This window comes from Aotus nancymaae, unplaced genomic scaffold (genome assembly GCF_030222135.1).
Source record: "Aotus nancymaae isolate 86718 unplaced genomic scaffold, 86718_ANA_hifiasm-v0.15.2.pri h1tg000067l, whole genome shotgun sequence".
In the NCBI taxonomy this organism is placed as follows: Eukaryota; Metazoa; Chordata; class Mammalia; order Primates; family Aotidae; genus Aotus; species Aotus nancymaae.
In genome coordinates this window covers 20,796,836-20,821,242 of record NW_026988482.1, presented here as the reverse complement: position 1 = coordinate 20,821,242, position 24,407 = coordinate 20,796,836, and the positions used below count along the sequence as shown (strand labels likewise).

The window sequence follows — 24,407 nt, the reverse complement described above, 5'->3', positions numbered from 1 at the left end:
AGCTGCTGAACCCTGACACATGAAGTACATATTAGAGAAATGATTAATTTTAAATGTTTGTAAAGATGTTAATTCATTATATTGTGCCTACTCCACACAAGGCATGTGTATGTGGTGAGGAGGGTGGGCATTTAACACCTGTACCAGAACAGGTCCACACAAAGCTACTTGTCTGGGCTCCCACGTGGGGAGGCTCCACAGTTGTCCTAGGAGGCTGCCCTGTGTGAGGCTCAGCACCACTGGGGATTCCCATGACAGAGCATCAGAACCGCAGTATCTAAAAAAAAAAAAAAAAAAAAAACCCAAACTCATCTGTGTTGTTTGCATCTAACTGCACAAGGTCATTTAGGGTGTGGCTTATGCATCTTTTTTATTCTCTCAAGTTCCTATAAGGGCAAATATCTGGGTCTCCTCTTAGAAATGGTCAGTGGATGTCTCAGTCGTTAAACTGAACTTGAAGAAGTCATCCTCCCCTTAACTACGGATGCAGTGCCTGTGGTGGGCCCATGTTGATATGCTGGTTCCAGGCCAGTGCTTTCTTACCGCCCACTGCCCCCACACGGGCAGCATGTGGATGGGTTAGCAAGGCCTGTGCTTTGCCCCTTCGCCCTCCCTGGCTGCCACCCATGTTAGCACACTTTATTCCTCATTCTCATGTGCTTTAGAAGTGGGCAGGGAGGAGAAGGAGGAAATGGCAGAGTCCAGCGCTTTTATGTCTCCTTTGGGAAAGGATGGTGTAGGAAAAGAAACCACAGCGATCCACAAGGCACTGGGCAATTAGATGCTTCCTCTAGACCAAGCAGCAAAGCCAGGGGTTTACAGTCCTGTTGCAACAGTCCTCCTTGGAAACTCCGTTGACTAACATGGAAAAGGCCAAGGAGTAAGTTTGGACAGAGGAGAAATAAAAACTTATCAGCCATGGTGGTTTTAAGGTACTCGGAGATCTTATTTCCTTATCCCAATTGCTTACTCTTCACACTTTTTTTAAAGACTAGTGAAGTGTAGTAGAGAGAAGGGGGGAAAGTAGAACAAGGAGTTCAATCTGTAACTGACTGTGAACAGTCGATGGAGATAACTCACGACCTTCAGACCAGCCTTCACACTCTTCATATGTCTATTTGATCTTTAATTATACGCACTTAAAATATTGAGGCAGGTAAAGAAAGTGACAAGTAATTGATATTTCATATACACATTAAAAAGCACTTTTCCAATATGTGAAATATTTTCAAAGGTGATACATTTTGCCAAATCCTGAAAAGAAAGACTCAAGATGCAAAGGTAAATTCTATTACTTATTTTTTTCAGCCTAATTTCTAAGTTATTAACGCTTTTAAAATGTTACCGCTAGAGAGTAAGAAAAGGAGAAGCATGGAAGTAAATCGCCTTCCAGCAGCCTCAGAAAGAAGAGGGCCAAGAGAACCAGCCCGTTTTCTAGGGAGCAGACGGTGGACCCGAAGCAAGTGCCAGTCAACAGAACAAGCCTATACAACAGGGCCAAGGCTGGCTCCTGTGAACTCAGCTGTTAACCTCCCTGCTCAGGCCATGGAGGGACACTGTCACCATACCAAGGAATAAGCAGAATCCTTGTCCAGGTCAGAACCTCCAGCAGGACGCAGAAATGGCTTGGAAGCCAACAGACTCTGGATGCCTTGTGGGTGTGGCCAGTTGTCCAGGGGTTTACTGGCCAGATCTGCAGATCATTTCAAAATCAAAACAAGGACCTTCACTGGCCCAGAATGGAACAAGGAGAACAGAAGGGAATCAGATCTGAGATTGCCTGGGAAGGTTCTAGATCAGGAATCTGCAAGACCTGGCATGGGTTATCAGGCTCAAAAGCAGGGTAGAAAATTTCCCAAAGATGGACGTTTTCACGAAACCTTCTTCTGCTTTTGTGGTCTGTAGCAGCGACCAGTGCTTCTGTGGCGCCTTTTGGAAGGGGTAGCATGAGAACTGAAAGCCACAGAAGCTCACAGTGCGTGGAGAAAATCCATGGGCTCCTCCAGAGGCAGTGGCACTGACACTCTGGCGAGTGGCAAAACCAGGGTGGTCCACAGGGCTGGTCCTTAGTCCTCCTTTGAGAATTGCAGGCATCACAGTCAAGAGCCAATCAACAGCCTCTTGGACTAGTCAGTCGACTTTGAAATATTTGCTTTGGGAAATTCTGACTAAAAGTAATCATATTGCTCAAATTCATCCCTTTCTGAGTTTTCTTCTTCTCTCACTTCCTTTTTCTCCTGTGGTTTCTCTCTGGTCCCATCAGTGGGGAAACTGTTTCTGTATTTCTCATTTCTCCCAAAAGAACCATGCACCTCAGAGAAGACTCCTCAGAGGGAGAGTGCTCCTGACGTTGTCTCCAACAACATAGATGACAGTTTCAAGCTTCCCTCTCTCCTTGTAAATGAAACCCACTGGGCCTGGCTGATGCAACCCAAGTTCTTCAGGGTTTTCACAAGATCACGGCGGAATCTCTCACCCACAAAAACGTAGAGAACTGGGTTCAGGCAACTGTGGAAGAAGGCAATGGTCTGGGTGACCTGGAAGCAGATGTCAATGCTGGTGGAAAAGGCACAGTTGGAGATGAACATGGCATAGGCGTCAATGGTCTGCACCAACAAAATGCAGTTGTAGGGAAACTGAGACAAGACAAAGACGGTCAGGACAGTGATGGTCACTTTTAGGGCCTTGTGCTTGGACGACTTCTTGGCCTGTATCAGGGTGTGAATGATGATGGTGTAGCAGCAAGCCATGACCACAAAGGGAAGGAAGAACCCCAGAATGACCTTCAGGGTCAAGACAGCTGACTTCAGTCTGGTGCTCTCATCCCTAGGGTAAACCATAGTGCAGACAGCAATGCCGGATTCCCTCTCGATTTGGCTGTATAAGAGCTCTGGGATGCAGAGCGCAGCTGCCAATACCCAGATGATAAAGCAAACCATTTTGCTGTACAGAAGCCTTTTCTGCCTCCAGGTCTGTGCTCTCATGGCCTGGGCAATGGCGATGTACCTGTCCACGCTGATGCACATAATCAGCAACACGCAGCTGTAGAAGTTCATCTTGTACATGCTGTTGACCACCTTGCACATGAGGGTCTGGAATTTCCACTGATCAGCAGCGGCAATGGCCCAGAAGGGAAGAGTGACAAGAAAGAGGAGGTCAGCAATGGCTAAATTCAAAAGGAACATGTCAGTCATGGTCTTCACTCTCGTGCAGTACCAGTAGACAAGGATGACCAGACTGTTGCCCAAAGCACCCACGATGAACACCAGCCAGTACAAGGGCGGGAGGAAATGGCTCGCAAACTGCCTGACATTGTTTTTCTCACAGTAGAAGTCAGTGAAGTTGAAGTTGATATAGTCTTCCACGGAAGATGTGGATTCATAGCTGTAGTCATCAGACATGTTAGGAACAGGGCTCTGCAAGGGGACACAAGATGGCATTAGGTCAAGGAAAACATTTTGAAGGTCCTGTCTGATGGCAGAGGCATGGACCTCTTGACCCTTTCAACCCCAGACACCTATGATAAGGCCAAAAACACGTATGTGTAGGATGTAGGCATTCTGAGGATATCTGCTTGGGTTGTGACATACTTACTCAACAGATGTTTATTAAGCACGTACTGTATGTTGACTACTGTGTTAGGTGCCAAGGAAACCGTAGTAAATAAGTCAGATGTGTGGCTTCACTCTCATAGAACTTACCTACCCATAGAGCAACCAGAGAAGCAAATGAATATTTATAGTGTGCATGCCAAGTGCTCTGATAGGGTAGGAAAGAGTGCCTGTTCACCGCTGATGGGCACGTTCATCAAACTGTGGGAGTGATGGTGATTGTCCTTCTCCCATGTATTCAGTTTTTTGCTGACCCCAATAAAACGTCAGCAAGGGCTCTTAAATTTATCTGGGTCCCAGTTCCCTGAGTTTCCTGTAAACTCCAGAAGCACCAACTTACACACACATACACATACAGACACTCTCAACACCATGTACACACACAAGCCCATGACCTGCTATATAGTTAGCAGGCCCCGTGGTCCAAAAATTATTAGGAATTTCAACACATCCAGCATTCAGTCAAGCAAGCAGCACTTCTAAGCACAGGGCCCCTGTGTGACTGTGTGGGTTGCACAACCGTGAAGCTGTCCCCAACAAGCACACACACTCACACGCACAGGCATACACATAATACATGCACTTGCACATGCTCTCATGTACACAAATTGCCAACACTCATGCTCACCATGCGCATATATACAAGCTCATGCATGCACACATATATACACACATATACGCGCATGCACATACACACACTTCTTACACTTTTTGTGGGTTCCTGAACCAGAAGCCATCCTAGAACCCCTGCTACAGAAACAGGAAATGAGGACTAGAGATGAGACCCTGAGATGTAAGCCCTTGAGTCAAACCTGGGGTGGGAGGCAATGAAGGACATGGAGTGCCGATGGAGGAGGGGGTTGCCGGGTACAGGGGAGGGTCCTTGCCACGCCTGCAACATTCTGTCCAAAACCTCTGCCCACAGATCCTCAAGCGCTCTCACTTCCCACCAGTTTCCCTCCCAGGGCTCCCATTAGGACTCCCAAATTCCACCAGGGACTACCAGTTCTCATTCTCTTTCCTTGAGTGACATTCCTGCCAAATCTCATCTCTACTTTTATTTCTCCTGAGGCAAATGCAGTAGTTTAGTTCATCTGGATGCATTTGGACTAGAAGTCGCCCCAAATCCACAGTAAGCTTTTATTTTGTTTTGAACAGTTAATGTTAACAAATATTTAAGTACAAAGGTTATTTTATGCACTTAAATATTTATATTTAAATAACAAAATATTCTCTACCTTCTGTTAGCTGGCCTCTCCCTATCTGTATACATCGTAGTTTCGGTCTATTTCTAGTAGATCCGACTAGCATTTCCCAATCACGTTTTGGGTGGAACACTATGGTTAAAATAGTCAAGAATCTCTGTATATTATTTCTTTGAAATTCACAATACTCCTGAGCACACTGAAGGATCTGAAAAGTCCTACAGAACTTGTTTTCTTTTAATTGCACATTAGCACAGTAGACTCTGAGAAGTCCTTCAGAATCATTGAATTTTGTTGAACAATGTTTCCTAAACTGATTGGAACATAGAACCTGTTGTGTGTGTGTTTGTGGAGGGCTTCTTTGATATCAGGGCTCACTGAGTTGATTGATAAGGGGCAGTAGATGTTACTTCCATTTGGGCCCTAGCTGGCAGGAAGTAGCAGGAGGACCCAAGGTGACTTGGATGACAACTGGAAAAATCTGACAACTAGTCCTGACTCCATCTCCAATATGTGACCAAGAGAAACTCCTATTGCGAAGAGAGGGACCCAGGAGCAGGATCCTGGAGGTGGCTCTTCGGGACAGGGCAGCTGGAAATGGCCCACTACTGCAAAGAACTAAAGAAAACTCGTCTCCCCATTTTATATGTGATTAATCCCTGGGCCTGACTTATCCACTGTCAGTTTACACTTAGAGGTATTTCTTCTGGCGTTGGTCCTTGCCTGGAAACCCAGTCTCTTGGGAGGACAGACCTCCTAGGTGACACACACTTTAGAGACCATGCCAGGAGAATCCTCCCAAGGCTGGACATGGAAGCCAGCTGCAGTCATGGCCCCACTAAGACAGTCATCCTGTAGGAGGTGAGGTTTGAGTGGATGTTGAGCGGAAGAAGAACCTGAGGATAGAAGGAAGACCGTGAAGAGCACGGAGACCCCGAAATGGACATCACAGCAGGTTTAAGAGGTTGGGAGGATGACCTTCTGGAGAAACCTCTACAAAACCATGCAGATGAGCAAGTACTGACTGAATCCACATGATGAATAAGCACTAAACTTGCTTTTGAAGTTTTTGTTTGTTATTTGTGGGTTGGTGTTTTGGGGTTTTCTGGGGGTTGGTGGGTCAAATGGCTTTAATAGACTCTAACATGAGCCTGAGCCTAAGGCTGTGAAGCAAATTGCAAGCAGCAACACAGATGAGGGCCCAGGGGTCTCACTGCTTGGAGTTGCTACTCTGGTCCAGCAACCCTGCTCTCCTGCTGCAGCTCCAGGAAGTGAGGAACAGGGCGGATTTTAAGGACATGTGAGGAGGAGGACAGACGAGGGAGGGCATGCTTGGCAGAAGGACAAGTGCAAGAGGCGGCTTTGGTTCCTGGGGGGAAAATGAGACGGGACAGGTGGGAAGTCCAGTGTCACTTTGCTGTTAGTCCTGGCAGGAGGTAGATTCCTGGGCCAGCGAGGGGAGGCGATAGGGGGCAGGGCCTGGAAGAGACTGCAGAAGGAGCAGAAGGGGAGAAATGTGCAGAAGTCCCCGGGCCTCGGTGACCCAGGTCTCTCCACTGCCCGGTGAGCAGACAGAGCCAACACTCCCAAGTCTGAGCACCAGACAAGGACAGTGTGTCCCTCTGGAAACCCAGGGGCCATAGTTTTTCTGCTGAGTGAGGATGAAGGACCTCGTGCTTTTGCATGGAGTTACTTAGTTCCGTTAGGGACTAGGCATATTTTAAAAGTGATTCAATTATACACACAAAATCTAGATTTATTTAAAGTTTGTCAGGACCACAAGAGGAATCCTGGAACAACATCCCCTGTGTCACGACTCACACTCATAGTTTCACACATGCCTGATGGATCTTAGACATTAAATTATTTGGAAATCTCTCAATAAATGTAAACAAACATTTTTGTTTGTTTAAATATAAACAAACAGGCCATTGCTCCCAACAGGCATGTTCTCTTCCCTCGGGAGTCCTGGACTCAGAAGCAGCAGCCCCGGCATCCCAGTTGTGAACACCCAGGGCAGGAAGAAGGTCTCAGAGCTTTCCAGGGCCTCCTTCTCTGATTCCTGTGTTTTCTGGAAACCCTCAGCCAGACCCAGGCTCAAGATTCCCCTCTCAGGGGAATGGACAGAGAAAGGGCAGGAACTGTGCTCGCCAAAGCCTTCCGTTGTGCCTTAGCACCAAGATGGGAACAAGGGAATGAGGGAGATGGGATAAGAGAGGGCACAAGAGGGAGCGAGGCAGGGAAAAAATGAATTTGTTATCAGCAGGGATGTGGGCAGACACCTTGGCCCCAGACTTGAGGAAGTATTAAATCCCAACAATGAGACTTGCATTTCAGTGCCTTTGACATTCACCCTGAGGGGGCAACCCAGCAAAGCTATGATCGCTGACAGCACCCCTCAAGGGCTCTTCCTCCAAATTTCTATGGGACCTTGAACCGCCAAACCATCTGTCCCAGCCCCAGTTTCCATCTGTAAACAGGACTCTGCCTTGACTGTGACGCTGAGGGAATGTGGGGCGCCTGCATGGGTGACTGGCCCAGCACATCCTCAGAAAGGTGCCCACAGGATGCCACAGCTGCTTTCCATGGAATGTGGGAGTCAGGGCTGCAGTGGTCCCGTCTTCTTCCCATTTCCATGGCGCCAGGCTCCTCTGACTATAGAAGGTCATTGTTGGGGTGCAGGTTCCTTCTTATCTGGGGCTGCTTTGCAGAGTTTGGCTATTACCCAAGATCCCAAATGACTCGAAAGCTCAGAAGTGGCCCTGGCTCTGCTGCCTTCCTCTACTTCTGTTTCCACAGCCTCAGGGACTGAAAGGAGCATTTAGTGCGGGAGAAACTGGAGTCTACTTTTGGTCAGAAAAATAGTTACTTCACCAGGACCAAATTTATTACTTTTCTGTTGTTATGGATATAGGCGTAGGTAACTATAGATATGTAATACTAATGAATTATTAGCATATCATAAGTAATTTAGCTGATAAACTGTTTCAGCCACCACTCTCCCTAGATCATGGAAACCCACAATGTACTGTGAGGCAGCTTGTTAGCCCCCCTGCTAGGAAGTCTAGATTTCAATCGTCTACATGTAAAACTCAGGCTTTCCCTTTGAGAAAAGCAAAATTAAAGCCCTTAAGTAATTTTTAAGGCATTTGTGAATCTAACAAAATCATGGGAAATTAATCTGATTCCATAATCACATTTGGCTGTAAAAGAAAAAATGATTCTCTGGATTGATTTGACTCACTAATTTTCTTTTTCTTTTTTTGAGACAGAGTCTTGCTCTGTTGCCCAGGCTGGAGTGCAGTGACATGATCTTGGCTCACTGCAACCTCCACCTCCTAGACTCAAAGCGATTCTCATGCCTCAGCCTCCCAAGTAGCTGGGATTACAGGCACCCGCCACCATGCCTGGCTATTCTTGTAATTTTAGTAGAGATGGGGTTTCACCATGTTGACCAGGCTGGTCTTGAAATTCTGGCCTCGGTGAGGTGATCCGCCTACCTCTGCCTCCCAAAGTTCTGGGATTACAGGCATGAGCCACCGCCCCCGACCTGACTCACTAACTTTTGTTCAGCTCTTGGTCTCTTTCAGGAGAATGTATGCCGCTATGTGTTTTCTGTGTTTTCATAAGGTCTACATAATGTTATGCAAGAAATACAACTAATGTGCCCACCATGAGTTTTTTTTAAAAGGAAATTACATGAATTCTCCCTTTGCCTCTTTTGTCTGAGTTTTAGAACAGGCACATGGAACTAAGCACACCCTAGTTAAGGATCATTAAAAACCTTTAGCTATTTATAAAATCACATTTCCCTCTGTCTCCACAACATACCCCAAAGCCTCTTTGCATTTGCAAAACCCTCTGTGCTGGACAACCTACCCAGTAACGGGCATTGCTGGGCAGAGATCTTACCCTGGGAAACCACACAGATAAATCCTTCCCCAACAGTGGATCCTTCCCAAACCCCCTAAAAAGGGAAAAGGAGAGTGTGTTTTGAGGAGCCAGAGGAACATCGTTGTACTCACTGTGAAGCCTGTGGGTGTCATGATGGGTCAGAGGCAAGCCTGCTCCTGGAAAAAGGACAAAAATCAAAAAGGGGACTGGTTTGTAAATACATTGTAACAACCAAACCCCAAAAAGATGGAGATTAATAAATTTTTAAATCTGTTTATTCTCGTGAAAAAAATATTCCAAGCCAGAGTTAGGGTCTATATAGTATTCTAGATTTCAGAATCATCTCAGTTATCCGCACAGAAATGAAAGAACCTCTCCTTTGAAGTAATCGGTCACTTCTTTGACTCTGATGGTCACCTGATTCTAGTATTTGTTTTCCTTCTACTTAGACAATAATTAGTGTGTCTCCCATCCACAGATGAGGAATGGCAGCAGGGCTGTTAAACTTTTCCCAGTCCATCCGTTCTACATTTCTCATGTTCCCTTGATTTAACTTCTCTGTCAAGCCCTGTTTTGCTGCCTGGTTCCCCTTCCCCCTGCTCCATCAGCTAAGGGACTCACCGAAGCTATCAGGACGGTGGTTGCTTTGAGAATGCCCTGGGCCCCAGGCTCCCAACGAAAAGGGCCTTTGAGTAACCCGGTGGCAAGAGGAACATGAGAGCTGGGCGGTGCCCGCTGGGGTTGGGGCTTCCTCCCAAAGAGACCCATTGCCCCCAGAACCCACCTTTCTCCTCTTTACCCTGACTTCAGCAGGAAAAGGAAGTCCCAGGTTTGTGTACTAAAGAAAATGATCTAGTTCCCTAATGCACAGGGCCTCGGAACTGACTGAAATAAATCTCGAGTTGTCATTTTCATGTGTTTTGAATTTCTTTAAAGCCCACCCCTATATAACCAAAGAAACAACAGCTTGACTGCCTTCAAGGACAGAGTCTGCCTTAGCCAGGGCATTTCTTTTTATTCCCTTGGCAAGTTTCTTTCTTTTCTTTTCTTTTTTCTTTTCTTTTTTTGAGACAGAGCCTTGCCTGTTACCTAGGCTGGAGTGCAGTGGTGCGATCTCGGCTCATTGCAACCTCCACCTCCTGGGTTTAAGCGATTCTCCTGCCTCAGCCTCCCGAGTAGCTGGGACTACAGGCGCATGCCACCATGCCCAGCTAATTTTTATATTCTTAGTAGAGATGGAGTTTCACCATGTTGGCCAGGATGGTCTCGATCTCCTGACTTTGTGATCCACTCACCTTGGTCTCCCAAAGTGCTGGGATTACAGGCATGAGCCACCAGGCCCAGCCTAGTGAGTACATTTCAAAGAAACATGTCCAGCATCGCACCCCAAGGTTCCCGATTCACACAGTAACATGGACAAGTCTCCAAACAATTACGCTAAGAAGCCAGACCAAAGAGAGTTTAAACTGTATGATTTCCCTTGTATAAAACTCTAGATAATGCAAACTAATCTCTAGTGACAGAAAGCAGAATCAGTGATTTCCTGGCAATAGAGAGAAGGGGAGGTAGCCAGGGATGGCAGCCCACACCTGTAATCCCAGCACTTTGGGAGGCCAAGGCGGGTGGATCACCTCAGGTCAGGAGTTTGAGACCAGTCTGGCCAAGATGGTGAAACCCTGTTTCTACAAAAATACCCAAAATTAGCCAGGTGTGGTGGCCTGTCTCAGCTACGTGGGAAGCTGAGGCAGGAGGAACACTTAAACTCGGGAGGCAGAGTTTGCAGTGAGCCCAGATCACACCACTGCACACCAGCCTGGGCCACAGAGCAAGGCTCCATCTCAAAAAAAAATAATAGTAAGAAGAAGGGGAGGGCAGGATGGCAGGTGGGTACAAAAGAAACCTCAGTGGGGGATAAATATGTTCACTGTCTGGGTTGTGTGAGAGCTTCACAGGGGTGTATGTATGTCAGAACTTACATTCTGCATTTTAATATTTGCAGTTTATTGTAATTGGACCTCAATAAAGCTGTTCAAGTGAGGTGGGGAAAAGCAAAATATGATGAAAGCATTCTGGTTTTCTTCACTTCTCAGTGTCATCTCTGGCTGTCAGCAGGCCCTAAGGAGGAGGGCAGCCAGAGCTTTCTTCGGGTAACCTCTCTGCCAGTAGTTTCTCAGAAGTGCAGGGGAGTGCCTTGTGCCATTACAGCTGACCTGAGAGATCACTATGGACCCACGTGGGTTTTTTCCTTTTCTTTTAGGTTCAGGGGTACATATGCAGGTCTGTTATATAGGTAAATTGTGCATCATGCGGGCTTGGTATATAGATTATTTCACCACCCAGGTTAATAAGCACAGTACCTGATTGATAGTTTTTTGATCCTCAACCTCCTACCTCCCTCCATCCTCAAGGAGGTCCCAGTGTCTGTCGTCCCCTTGTGTCCATATGTACTCAATGTTTAGCTCCCACTTATAAGTGAGAACATGTGACATTTGGTTTTCTGTTCCTGTGTTAGTTCACTTAGGATAATGCCCTCCAGTTCCATCCATGTTGCTTCAAAGGACATGATCTTGTTCTTTTTTATGGCTGTGTAGTATTCCATGGTATATATGTAGCACGTTTTCCTTATTCAGTCTACCATTGATGAACATTTAGGTTGATTCCATGTTTTTGATATTGTTAATAGTGTTGGGATGAACATATATATTCATGTGTCTTTATGCCCACGGTGTTTTTACAATTAAATCAGCTGATAGATAGATGATAGAGACAGATAATTTGTGTGTATATGTATATGTATGTGTGTTTTACATACGTATTTCCTGTCCGCTGAGAGGGCCTAAAAGCAATGATACACAGCATAACGAGCAGCTAGTGCCCTGATCTTGGAGTTTAAATACCTTTCTCCACCAAAAAGAGCCAGGGCTCCTTGGAGGTATGTAACTACATGTTGATGATACTGGGTTTGGAGACTTAAGTTGGCCTTCAAACCCGATACCACCAACATGGTAGCAAACCAGTGTCACATTTATCCTGAACAGTTGGCTGAAGACACAGCATCTTTATTCCTGGGGAAAAGGTCAACCTTAATCAAAGAATGAGGAAGCATCAGACAAACCCAAAATGAAGGACTTTCTGCAAAGTAACTGGCGAAATATCAAGGTCAAGTGACACCAAGAAAAACTGAGAAACCATCTCAGATTGAAAAAGGCTAAAGAGACAGGGCAAGTAGATGCAATGTAAGAACCTGGATTTGGTCCTGGAGTGGGAAAAAAATTATTCTGAAGGACATTACTGGGAAATTAAGGACATTGCAACAGGAACTGTGAATTCAATCCAACAGTGTTGGATCAGTGTTAAATTTCCTGATTTTGCTGACTGCATTGCGGTTTTACAGGAGAATGCCCTTGTTCTTAGGAATTACCCCCTGAAGTATTTAGGGGTAAAAGAATACAGTGTCTTTGGCATATTCTCAAAGGATTCAAAAATATGCAAAAAAAAAAAAAAAAAAAAAAAAAACGAGAGAGAGAGAAGAAAAAACATATGTATGTACAGAGAGGGAGAACAATAAAGTCAATGGGACAAAATGAACACAGTGGTTTGGGTGAAGGGTTTATGAGCATTCTTTACACAATTCTTGACTTTTCAGTAAGCTTGAAATTAGATACAAGTAAGACTCAGAACAAACTTTTAAACAAAAAGAAAAAATGTTTTGGCAATTGACCCTAAGACACAAGACAGCCTGACACAGACTGAGTCTGAAATTAGAATGATCAGCCCAGCCTCCAGCCGTGACCTTGCCCAGCCACCTGGGCATGCACAGAATTTCACTGCAGCCCTCTGGGGGCCAGGAAAACGCTGGCATTTATCTGAAAAAATACCATGCTTTTCTTTGATGACTTTTTTTGTTGTTGCAAAAGTAGCATGTGTGTTTGTAGGAACTTTGGCAAATACACAAAAACCAAGAGAAGAAAATTAAAATCACCCATAATCTTCCTACCTCAAAATAACCACGTTTAACTTTCTGTTGTTTTGCCTCCCAGCCGTGTTTCTGTGCATTCACACACTTTGAACTCTTCTTCTTTTTCCCCCCACCTAACAGATTACGAGCATTTCCTTCATCATTAAACATCTTCAGATAGATGAATGCATCAGCTACATGGCATTCCAACAGGGGCTGTGCCCCAACTCATTTAAACATTCCCCTCTGAGGGGCAATTCACTTGCTTCTAACTCCTTTTTATAGTTATTTGGAAATATTTCCCAGGTGAATGAGAAAGGTTGTACTCTGCCCCTTTCCTCCTAAGCACAAGAACCAAGAACTTCCCCAGGAGCATTTCTGAACTCTTCTGAGTCTTCAGCTCTGTGGAGTAATTGCTTTCCACTTAGCATGACTCCAGGTGCCATCAAGAAACCCAGTAAGTCTCTCTTTTGAAATAAGAAACTCACCCAGCAAGTAGAAAAGCAGCCACTTTGGAGCTGAGAATTACTCTTCTTCTTTTCCCCCCAAGATGAAAAATGCCCAGTTTACTTTGGAAGATCTCAACTCAGTAAATTTAATTTGATTACAAATTGGGGAATAGGGAGGTTGATTTTGAGACATCAGTTAGCAAATACTTTATAGATATAGATAGACATGTATGTATGTATATTTCTAGTTCCCAGGGCTTATGTCACCTCCTTTTTACTTGCATGAAAGGACTGCATATTAATCATGTAACATCTGAGAAAAATTCCCAAAGAAACAAGCCACAGAAAGAAGAAAGAATGGCTTTGGTTATAGTGAGTGATAGCAAATTTCAGATTGGAAATGGCAGTAGATGGTAATGATGTTGGTAAGAGTTTGGAGAAAAGACCTCCACACTGCGGTGAGGAGTATAAATTTATGTAATCTTTTGGAGGGTTAAGCTCTAACTGTCAAATTTTACAAAGCACAACTTCTCTGACTCTGCAGCGCATCTGCTTGGAATTGGCCTACTGGTATTCTCACAAAAGAACATAAGGGTCCAGTTATGGGGATATATGTTGCAGCAGAACAAAAAATGGAAAACAACTTAAATATTCAGCAATTGGTAATATTATGACACATCAGTCCAATAAACCACGTGCAGCCAATAAATAAGATGGTCCTCATGCTGATAGAAAAGAGGTCTTCGAAAGTATAAGATTAACATGCAAGTTGTGTGATTCTTTTTTTTTTTAAGACGGAGTCTCACTCTGTTGCCCAGGCCAAAGTACAGTGGTACGATCTCAGCTCACTGCAACCTCCACCTGCTCGGTTCAAGCAATTCTCCTGCCTCAGCCTCCTGGGTAGCTGGGATTACAGGCACACGCCACTATGCCCAATTAATTTTTGTATTTTTAGTAGAGGCGGGTTTCACCATGTTGGTCAGGCTGGTCTCAAACTCCTGACCTGGTGATCTGCCTGCCTCGGCCTCCCAATGTGTGATCTTTTAAAAACAATAGATAGAAAAAGACACACTGCACTGCTCCCCAGCACCGAAACATTTTCTGGAAGGAGAAAACCATGATGACCAGTGGAAAATGAGACTTTCACGTTTTCATTTAGATTTTGCCAACTATTTAAATATCTTACCAAGTGTGTGGAATTTTAAGAGCTGTCATAAAAATAGCCTGTCAGATTTAAAAAAAAGAAGAAGGAGCCCAGTGTTCTAACGTTCAGCACACCTGTTTACAAAACTTGTCTAGAGGAGGAACTTGTAATTACTAGACCTGCTCCAGCTACCACAGAAAGAGCAGGTCTAGTAATTACATTCACCAAGCCTACTTTATGCAACTAAATTATACACTAGCTTTCTATAAAGGTTTGTCTTTTTTTTTTTAAGGGGTAATATATAAATACAAGCTGAGCGAGATGGCTCCCACCTGTAATTCCAACACTTTGGGAGGCCAAGGCGGGAACATCCCTTGAGGCCAGGAATTTGAGATCAGCCTGAGCAACATAGCAAGACTCCATCTCTACAAAAAATTTAAAAATATGCCAGGCATGGTTGCCTACCCAGCTACTCGGCTGGCTGGCTAAGGCAGGACAATCACATAAGCTCAGGAGTTCAAGGCTGAAGTGAGCTACCATCGCACCACCGCACTGCAGTCTGAGTGACAGAGCAAGACCGTCTCTAAAATAAATAACAAATTGTATATAAAATGTCATATATTATAGTATATAATAGGGTGTAAGATATTACATTTTATAAAGTATGCATCTTCTTCTGGCTCATAGGACATTTGGACAGAGACAAAGTAAAAACAGGACACACTCCTCCCTAGACTCCGCATCTAGAACCTCCCAGACAGCCTTGCCATCTAGTTCTCTTTCATTTTTGTCAGAATACTTCTCAAATTCTTTATTCTCCCAGCTACTAAGTCTCAGTGCTTGCTTTCATTTTCTTCTTGCTGCTGAGAAGGAGGGAAAAATATAGGGGGGGAAATCCCACGTATGACCAAACATACTGAGAGCGAGGAACATCTCAACGGTCTATCGGGAGTGGATGGGCAGTTGACTCAGCACTGCAGCAAATCTCTCCCTTGCTGCTCAGGGAGGCCTTGTTGCAGGTGCCATGGGCCACCCATCGAACCCACTTATTCAATGTGTCTTAAGTACCTGATATATTTGTTTGGCTTAAACAATGTATAAGACATGATCCATGTCCTCAAGAAGCTTGCATTCAAATACAGTGGGTAAGTCATGGCTGCAAATAACAACAAATGGAAAATGCTATGAGTCGTGGTAGGAATTGGAAGGAGGAAGTCATATCTCTAGCTCTGGGGAAAATCCAGAAGGGCTTCGTTGAGGAGGTGACATTTTTGTGGGTCCTTGAAGGCTGAAGAGCGTGGGGACAGGCAATGACGGGAGGGAACGTTGCTCCAGGGCAGGAAAACATATAGACAAAGGCATGAAAGCCAGAAAGCCTGGGGTGTGTGCAGGGACCTGGGAGATAAAGGAAGGGAGAAAGCTGCTAATTCTTCAAAAGTGAAAAGTGTTTGTTAGAAAAGTTAGCTTGGAATCTATTATTATTCAACCACTATTTTTGTATTCTCTAACATTCTTCAGTAGCCAGCATGAAAATCAGCCTGTGCATGCGGCGTCTCTGCACACTACAGCCTCTGATGCTCACAGCACTAACATCAAATCGGATACTAACATGAGTCAGGAATGCAGGTCCTTACTTTGATCTTTGTACAATTTGCTACACGGAATTTGAATCATCTCTTACATTTTTTCATAGCTCTGCTTTTTGTTCCCTACACGGGGGCGGGGTCTCGGAGCCATCTATCAGATCAGTCCACTCACCAAGCCTGGATCAGATGCTACCAATCGCCCAGCAGGGGCTGCGTGGGCCCAGGGGCTCCCAGTGCAAGCCTGTGAGTGGCGCATATACAAGGGGGCTTCAGAACAGATAAGCAGATATTGGAAGAAAAGGACTCTGAAATTCCAGGAGCTGAAATAGCAAATTAACTTTTGCTCATTCAGGAAAGGGAGTAAGGAGATGGGATCCCACAGACCGGCTGCTGCACAGCCTTTCCAGTTCAGCACACAGCGACAGCTCTCTGGATGGACTTGCCAGCCGTCTATGGAGTCACAGCTAATTAAGAACTAAAGAGGGGGGCTGTGTTTGAAAAGACAAACCTGCATCCACCAATGAGTCCTTTAAAATAACTTTTTGCTTTTCTTTGATCATAAAGGAGTATTTTTACAATGCACAAAAATTCCCCAAAATGCCAACATAAATAATAAAGAAAATAAAAACTCCTCAAGCACCCTTTCCTAGTTTAGCCATTGTTAAGTTTCTGAGATACCTCCTTTCTGACTTCTTCTCTGTAACACAACCTCACAAACACACACACACACACTCAGGCACACACACACGCCCTTAACAGAAAGGAAATCAGACTACACATATAATCTTCTATCTTGCTTTGTAACTGCCCGTCTTTCATGGATCACCTTCCACGCCAATTCAACATAGAGCCACATCATAGGATTGTTTGGCTGCTGTGTATTCCCTATCATAGGACTCGATGGTAAATACGTAACAATAAATATGTGACAATTCATGTAGCCATCTGCCTCCTGGTGCATAGTTTCCTTATTTCCAATTTTTCACTGCTACAAAGAATCCTTTCCATGGGGCAGTGTCTCAGACTCAAGGACCTCATGGGAGAGTCCTTTACCCAGCCCCTGGCCACCATCTTGTCACCCAGCACCTACTTCTCCCTCCTTTAAGGTACAAATCACAGACTGCCTTGAACCTAAGCTTCATGTATGTGGGTGGGGAGGGAGTTTTCTTACTTGCCCTACAAGAAAGCTGGGTTGGGCTTCACCAATTCCCGTTTGCCTTCCTGGAAGTTTCTAGCGAAGTACCTGGTGCCCATGACCTCTGAACAAATGAGTGCAAGCCTGGGTTTTAGAAGCAATAGTGGCAGCACGCAACTGAGGGCGCAGGTGACACGGGGGCGGAGGCAGCAAGAACAGCAATACTCACCGTGGAGGGTGGTGCAGGTGTCCTGGGGACAGCAGGCCCCACCAGCTCTCAGTGTCTGGGGAAAGAGCTGGGTTGCTCTCTGCCTGGGATGAGGGGCAGGCTTTATGTGGGTTCTGAGCAGGCAGCTCCCCGGTAACAACACCAGAAAGGAAGCCAGGCCGCCCCTGCCTGTGTTGTCACTGGTGGGGTAACCCGGGAGGGTGGGGAGTCACTTCCAGCAATCAGCAGAGTCAATCATTTGCAACCAGAAACAAAAAGCTGAAAACTGCTGGGATAAGGGGAAACTGTCTCCTCTGAAGACGCACGTACAGACTGATGATCTGATAGCAAATTCTCTTCCTAGACAGCACAGCTGATTGCAGTGAATAGGGAGATTGGAGGGTCCCATCAAGAGAAGTCAGCCTTGTCAGGCTTGCCAGAGGGGCACATTGATGAGATTTCTTTGGGTGGTGTCACCTGAGTGGGCCTGTATCAGATCACTACCCTGTGGCAGATGTAGCACTATCCATCACAGCATACCTTTTCTGGCCTTGGCAGATGCACCAGAACCCCAGAAGGCTGTGCTTTCCAACACAGTAGCTACTAGGCAGGTGTGCCTATTTAAATTCAAATTGATTAAAATGTTAACCAGGGCTGATGCAGTGGCCGACCTCTGTAGTCCCAGCACTTCGAGAGGCTGAGGCAGGCAGATCACTTAAGCCTAGGAATTTGAGAGCAGCCCAGGCAACACGGCAAAACCTCATCTCTACAAAAAACACAAAAACAATTAGCCAGGCATGGTGGTACGCACCTGTAGTCCCAGATACTTGGGGAAGCTGAGGCGGGAGGATCAGGAGGCAGAGGTTGAGTGAGCCGAGATTGCACCACTGCACTCCAGCCTAGGCGACAGCGTGAGAGCCTGTATCAAAAAAGAAATTTTTTTTAAGTGTTAACTAGTTTCTCAGTCATGCCAGGTACATTGCCAGTGGTCAGTAGCCACAGGTAGCTGGTGGCTATCCCAATGGAGAGTGCAGATACAGAACCTGTCCATCATCACAGACAGTGCTACTGAATGGCCACTACCTTAGAAAGTCTGCCTATGTTGCTAGGAACACATGGAGTGCTGGAAAGCCACACACACCTTAAAACTGGGGCAAATCTAGCAAGGTTTTACACATCAGATACATGAACACCGATCTTACAATAAACTGCATTAATTACAGGTGTTTTGGTGAAACTTTGAAAAAAGCTAAATATACAAAATATTGCATTTTTAATGAAGCTCACAGATGAAGTCTTCCCATCCACTGCTATGGTGGGGACTTCAATCCTGATGTGATGATTAGCGATTTCCTGCCATCGTTATGACAAAGATCCCTTTTATATATTTCTTCTGGGGGAAAATCACAACTACACTCTTGTGGAGGTTAATTTCCACCGCTCAGTGTATTTACTGTCCCGAGGACTCAATGCCGATCTCTCACGGCGTAGTCCTCCCAGGCACACGTCCCCTTCATTACCCTCAGTTCCCACAGAGCAAAGGGATACAGAAGATGTGCTTGGATTTATTGTCTAAATGAGAAAAGGCCAACAAATAGCCCATATGAAAGGCATAGAGCATACACAGTAATAATGAAAGAGATGTCTGATTCATCAGCCTTGAAGGAACGGCGGTGCGAGAGAACCGTGAAATTCCCTTCCCTCGGCCCGCACTCACTGCGCATGAATGGTGTCTGAAACTACACACAGCTGAGAACCAGCCAGATTCTCCGGCCTCTCACTCCTCCCTCTAACTTGGCAAATAGAGGCACAAAAGGAACTGGTGCTAGAGTGAGGAAGATGTTCCCTTGACTTTCTTGGCTGAATTTGTTTCTCTCCCGTGTTTGGTTGCGTCCTTGGAAAGCTTGCAGTGAGGTAAGACAAGCACTTTTGCAAGTGCCTCGGGTGAGGAAGAGGCCGTGCTTCTCCCTTCTCTTGACTCAGGCTCTTTCCTCATCAGGTAAGAGCATACGAGGTAGACACTGCTTGCCCCCAGACCGCTGGAGTGAGGCTTGGGGGAGGAAGGAGAGTGAGGCAGGTGGTCAGGGAAGAGAAGCGGTAAATATACCGGGGTGGAAAGATTCTCTTCTCCACATGGGCCCCCGTGGTCCAGGCGAGGTGGGGAAGCTTAAGTAGCATCAAGGTCTGGAAGACCTGCTCTAAAGCACCCACATGCCCTCTCCTTGGATGCAGAGAGGATCATGAGGCTGGGGAGGCGGTCAGATGCAAGGAAGTCATAGAGAGAACTTCCGCTTTCTCAAAGGAGCCTGCGCAATTGTGATTCCTTTGCTGCAATCTAGTTTAAGTTCATTCCTTGGAGAGAAAGCCCTGTCCTCTTGTTTTCATTGCTGTGTTTCTTTCTTTGAAACTAGAATTCAGAGCTGGGTGACTATAAAAAGTTGCTGGTCCTCTTTTATAAGGGCTATTTTTCTCTTGCATTCTCACCTTGCCAAAGGTGAGTTCTGGAAGACAGGGCAGTACGAGCATACCCTGAGGGACAAGATAGCAGTTCTCTAGAGGCTAAATGCCCTCGCGGTGCCCAAGGAGGCTGAGCTGTGTTCCTGCAAAGCCCCGTGGGTCAAACCTGCTCAGATCTCAGCATTTCTTCATGACCGACCTACCCCAGAATGGCGTGGAGTGCAGCACATTCACTTGTCACTGAGCCACCGTTCTGGTTCCAAGGCTGTGTCTTTCCACTGGACTAGTGAGAGGGTTGTCAGGTGTTTTGCTCCGGGGCCTGCTTCCAGCTGCTTATCTAATGCTTGCTCTGTGACAGACTATTCTGTGGCTGCAACCCTCACTCTTCATGGTCACTGAGCCCTTGGACAAGTTGTTCCTGACTGTGTTCATGGGGATGCCCTGCAGAAAGCTGCCAAGGCAGGCTTTTGGCACTTTCAGCTTTAGCCTGTGCTGGGCTTTGCTCTGTCAACTATCATGATGTGGGCATCTGCAAAGCTGTGGAAGCGCTGACCTTTTTGACTTACACTTTGAAGGATTAATGCATGCCTCTTTGCTTTCGCTGTGTCATGCCATTCAACTCACAATACAGAGGAAATGACAGATAAATCCATTGGTGGATAGCCTTCTTCTCTTAATCATGAGGTTATTTGCAGAATTTAATCTTTGAGGAAAAGGTTTGAGAGGAACTATATCCAAGAAATTGTGAGACTGAGGTATTCTGGTGAGTTAATGCGGTTGCCTCCAGCTTCTTACAAGATTCACATGTAACTCAACACGATACTGAGCTTTTGCCTTTGAATTTCTCAATCTCTTAAAGAGAATCCAGCTTTATTACTATTAATACATGATCACACTTCTTCTGTACGTGCCTTGGGAATAATGGACAAAGAGAAATACTGTGAATTCATGAATACAAACTTTGCAGAAAATGAGACAGTGTTTAATTTTCAAAGATTTTCCTCTCTATTCGGTAGGCAGCAGCTACTGATGGTTACATATACCAGGGGAACTTTAAAATCAGGAAATGCTGATATCTCACATTATGAGTTTCTAAATCCTAGGAAGAAAAGCTTGGAGTGCTTCTGAGTATAGCGAAGTTCCATTTAAGGGCAGAGTCCCCCTTGTAGAAGTATCAAAATGTTACAAATAATTCTAAACTGAGATTTCACTTGCAAATGTATTTTACTTGTTCTAAAACGATCTGTCCACAAATGTAAATCTATAAGTAATAAATTATTATTTTCCCTAATTTTCTCTAATGTGAAAATGCTTTCTATGAAAAGAAATTTTAAAAATAAAATATTGTATAATAATAATAATAAAAGCATCCCCTTTGGGTCCTAGACCAGGTGCTGTACCTGGCAACTGACGAGCATTCAGGAATAACTGTGGACTAGAAACTGCAATCCACATCCCTGATACCTATAACAGAGAAAAGAGGCAAGCTGACTTTGTTGCAGGGGCCAACAGGAGTGCTGGGTCCGTCCATTCCAATGTATGAAGAAGTCGCTTACCTCTTGTTCATTCCAATATACCAAGTGTCTAGCACAGTCTCTGGCACAGAAGGAATGAATTTTACTTCAGTCTTCTACTTTTTAGCTTCCCCATATTGGAAACTACTATAGATTTGTAATCCTTTTCTCCTTCCTTAGCCTCGTGTATGTACTGGGAAAGTCGTATTTCAAAAGCATATTGGGGTCTTTGAAAGAGGACAATGTTATCTTTTTACTTTTCATTGATTAATGCCTTATCTTTATTTGGAAAGCCAAAGTGTCTGGAGGCAGTTGGTAGTTGGTGGTGACAGTAGGACCAGTGCAGGTAAAAAGAGTCCTAGGTCCAAATTTCCACAGAATAAAATCTGCAAGGACCCTTTCGTCCCCCCACTAATCCATGAGGAGAGGGACTGTGTGGATCCGGGCCATGCTGGTAGCCCAACAGCACATTCTAGGAGAATATTAAACATCTTCTGACTAAATTAATGCAAAAAATTAACCTGATATAAGTGCTGGGGATCTAGAATAGAGCCATCTCATAGCGCTTTCTGCAATGGTGGAAAAGTTCTATAGCTGTCTGTCCACTGTGGGGTTACATATAGCTACCGAACATGACACTGTGGTTACTGTGACGAAGACACTGATCTTTTTAAAATGGTTATTTAACTGCAATTAGCTTACATGGAAAGTAAACAGCCAACATGGCCAGTGGCCACCCTAGTGGACTGTACAGGTCCAGACCAACCTGCTATTCAACAGCTAATATTTCTACCTCGGCTCTACCTTAGATGACTCCAATTATGATGCAAGCCGGGGCAGCTGGCCTATGGCAGACCCACTCCCCTCTGCATGGGGGTGAAGGGGGCTGAGGGTGAGCTCCTCCTTCCCCAGAAGCATTCAAGCCAAGGCAGGCTTAAGCTATACGGGTTTTCTAGAATACCTGTAGATACTTTACATTCTTCGTGTGTCACAGTTAGCAATCAAAACCCTTAAAGGACAAGGATGAGGAAAAAGGAGTCATTTTTGCTAAATTCATTTACCACGAATAGCTCTTAAAGGTCGAGGTGCCAGCTAAGAGGCAATTCTCAGAGAGTAAAAGAGAGGAGGAGAGGGCCGGCACTCTGCAGCAGCAGCCGGAATGGGAGGAACAGGAAAGACATGGCCAAATGCCCCGCAGGAGCCGCCAAATGATAAATGCTGCAGGCTCGGGAGAGCAAGACCAATTGGAGGCTCTGGGGAGACTCAGGGATCTCTAATAGAGCAAGTGCGTGAGACGAAATGTTGGTTTTAGCAGGTAGTGATGCACATAGCACTGGATGTGATATGGCTGAGGTGTTGAAGCAAAGGTGTCTAGCAGGTCGTTAGATATTCTCAACTGCAGCTCAGAGGGGAGGTCAAGAGTTCAGTGGTGTGGCTGCCAAGCTGTTGCAGAATGCAAGTTGTTTATAAGGGAAATACGTGTCATCCTCAACTCCTGAGGTTTTGTGCTCACAACACGTGAGTCATGAGACCAGTCAGAGGATTTTTTATTTTTATTTGTCTCATCTATTAATGATAAAAAAAAGTCATCCCTTCTGCCCTCACACATTTTATCTCATTGAAAGATCTCAATGGAATCCTTCATTCAACATGTATTTGTCAAGCTCCTCTATTTGCCATCACTGTTCTTAGAGGTCAGATGTAGCAGTCAGCAAAACAGAGCACATTAAATAGCGGCAAGTGTCATGCAGAGAATCAGAACAGACAGAGTGATGGAGGGAGTGGCGTGGGAGGGGGTCCCTCACACAGGACGGTCCGGGAAAGGCCCACTTAAGGGTTGAGGTAACCCTTAAGGCCTGAATTACAAGAAGTTTCCATCAATGTGAAGATTGGAGCAGCCATTCCCTGCAGAGGGAAAAGTTGGCAGGAAGAGTTTGACATATCCAAGGATGAGAAAGGCCAACATGCAGGAGGACGGGGGACAGTGGGAGGCGGCCAGAGAAGTTGGAAAGTCCCCAGCATGTCAGGCTTTGAGGCTGGGTCTGTAGTGTTCACCTGATGCCAGGTGTGTGGAAAGCCACTGAAGGGACTTATATAGGTGATGACACGATCTGATTTCCATTCTCAACAGATCACTGACTGTTGCATGGGAAACAACAGAAAACAGCAAAACCTTTGATTCTGCAGGCCCCAGAACCAAACGTCTAGGTCACAGCCTTGCCTTGGCTGGGCTGCCCACAGGCAAGGCCCCCGCAGGAGCCACCCTCAGTTCTGCCTGCCACTGTCCCTTCTCTGGACCTCTGCCTGTAGGGAGGCATCAGGGTGGATTCAGGGTGCTTACATCCCTCCCTCCTGCCGCCCCTGATGGAAGGAGGACACACACACTGAACGTCACCCAGGGAACGTTTGCAGTGATGATCATCCTTATTCAGTGAGAAGTGTTGATGAGTTTTTAAAATATATATTTTATCATTAATTCTAGCTAATAATGATGGGTTTTTTAATAAGCTTGATTTTTTTAGAGCAGTTTTAGGTTTACAGCAAAATTGTGCAGAAGGTACAGAGAGTTCCTATGTACCCCTCCCCCAGCACACAGGCAGCCCTCCCACCATCGACATCCTGTGTCAGAGTGGCACGTTTGTTATAATCAGTTCATCTACGCTCATACGTCACTATCACCCAAAGTAGTTTACGTTGTTTCGCTCTTGGTGTTAAACATTCTGTGGGTTTGGACAAATATATGACGTGTATCCACCATTATAATATCATACAGGATAGTTTCATTGCCCTAAAGATTCTCTGTACTCCACCCATTCATCCCTCTCTTCCACCTAACTCCTGGCAGCCACTGACCTTTTTGCCGTCTCCAGTTTTTCTTTTCCAGAACACCGTGTCAGTGGGAACCATACAGTACACAGCCTTTTCAGATTGGCTTCTTTCACTTACTGATAGGCATTTAAGCTTCCTCCGTGTCTTTTCATGGCTTGCTAGCTCATTTCTTCTGAGTGTTAATTAAGCATCCAGATCATACTATTGTCTGGACGTGTCACAGTTTATTTATCCATTCACCTGCTGAAGAACATCTTGGTTGCTTCCAGGTTGGGCATTTATGAATAAAGCTGCCGTGAACATCTGTGTGCAGATCTTTATGTGGCCATAAATTTCAGCTCATTTGGGTGCATACCGAGAAGCATGATTGCTAGATCATATGACAGGAGTACGTTTCGTTTTGTAAGAAGCTGCCAA

General features: G+C 45.3%; 2 protein-coding genes across 6 annotated transcripts in view; one reads left to right on the top strand and one right to left on the bottom strand.

Annotated features, from left to right (window-relative positions):
* LZTFL1 (leucine zipper transcription factor like 1) overlaps nt 1-24,407 on the top strand; it is an 89,841-nt gene that overhangs the window by 10,095 nt on the left and 55,339 nt on the right. The window lies entirely within an intron of this gene.
* On the bottom strand, nt 926-19,381 carry CCR9 (C-C motif chemokine receptor 9). 5 transcript variants are annotated; one of them, XM_012470775.2, is made up of 4 exons: nt 19,298-19,381; nt 18,002-18,109; nt 8,842-8,886; nt 926-3,416 (listed from the first exon to the last, which is right to left on the bottom strand). In XM_012470775.2, exons 3-4 carry the CDS (start codon nt 8,860-8,862, stop codon nt 2,328-2,330), a joined length of 1,110 nt encoding a protein of 369 aa, XP_012326198.2. In that variant the 5' UTR covers nt 8,863-8,886; nt 18,002-18,109; nt 19,298-19,381; the 3' UTR covers nt 926-2,327. The 5 variants fall into 5 exon arrangements, with proteins under 5 accessions (XP_012326198.2, XP_064223064.1, XP_012326197.2 ...); XM_064366994.1 differs by lacking the exon at nt 19,298-19,381 and adding an exon at nt 18,908-18,922; XM_012470774.2 differs by lacking the exons at nt 18,002-18,109; nt 19,298-19,381 and adding an exon at nt 17,212-17,289.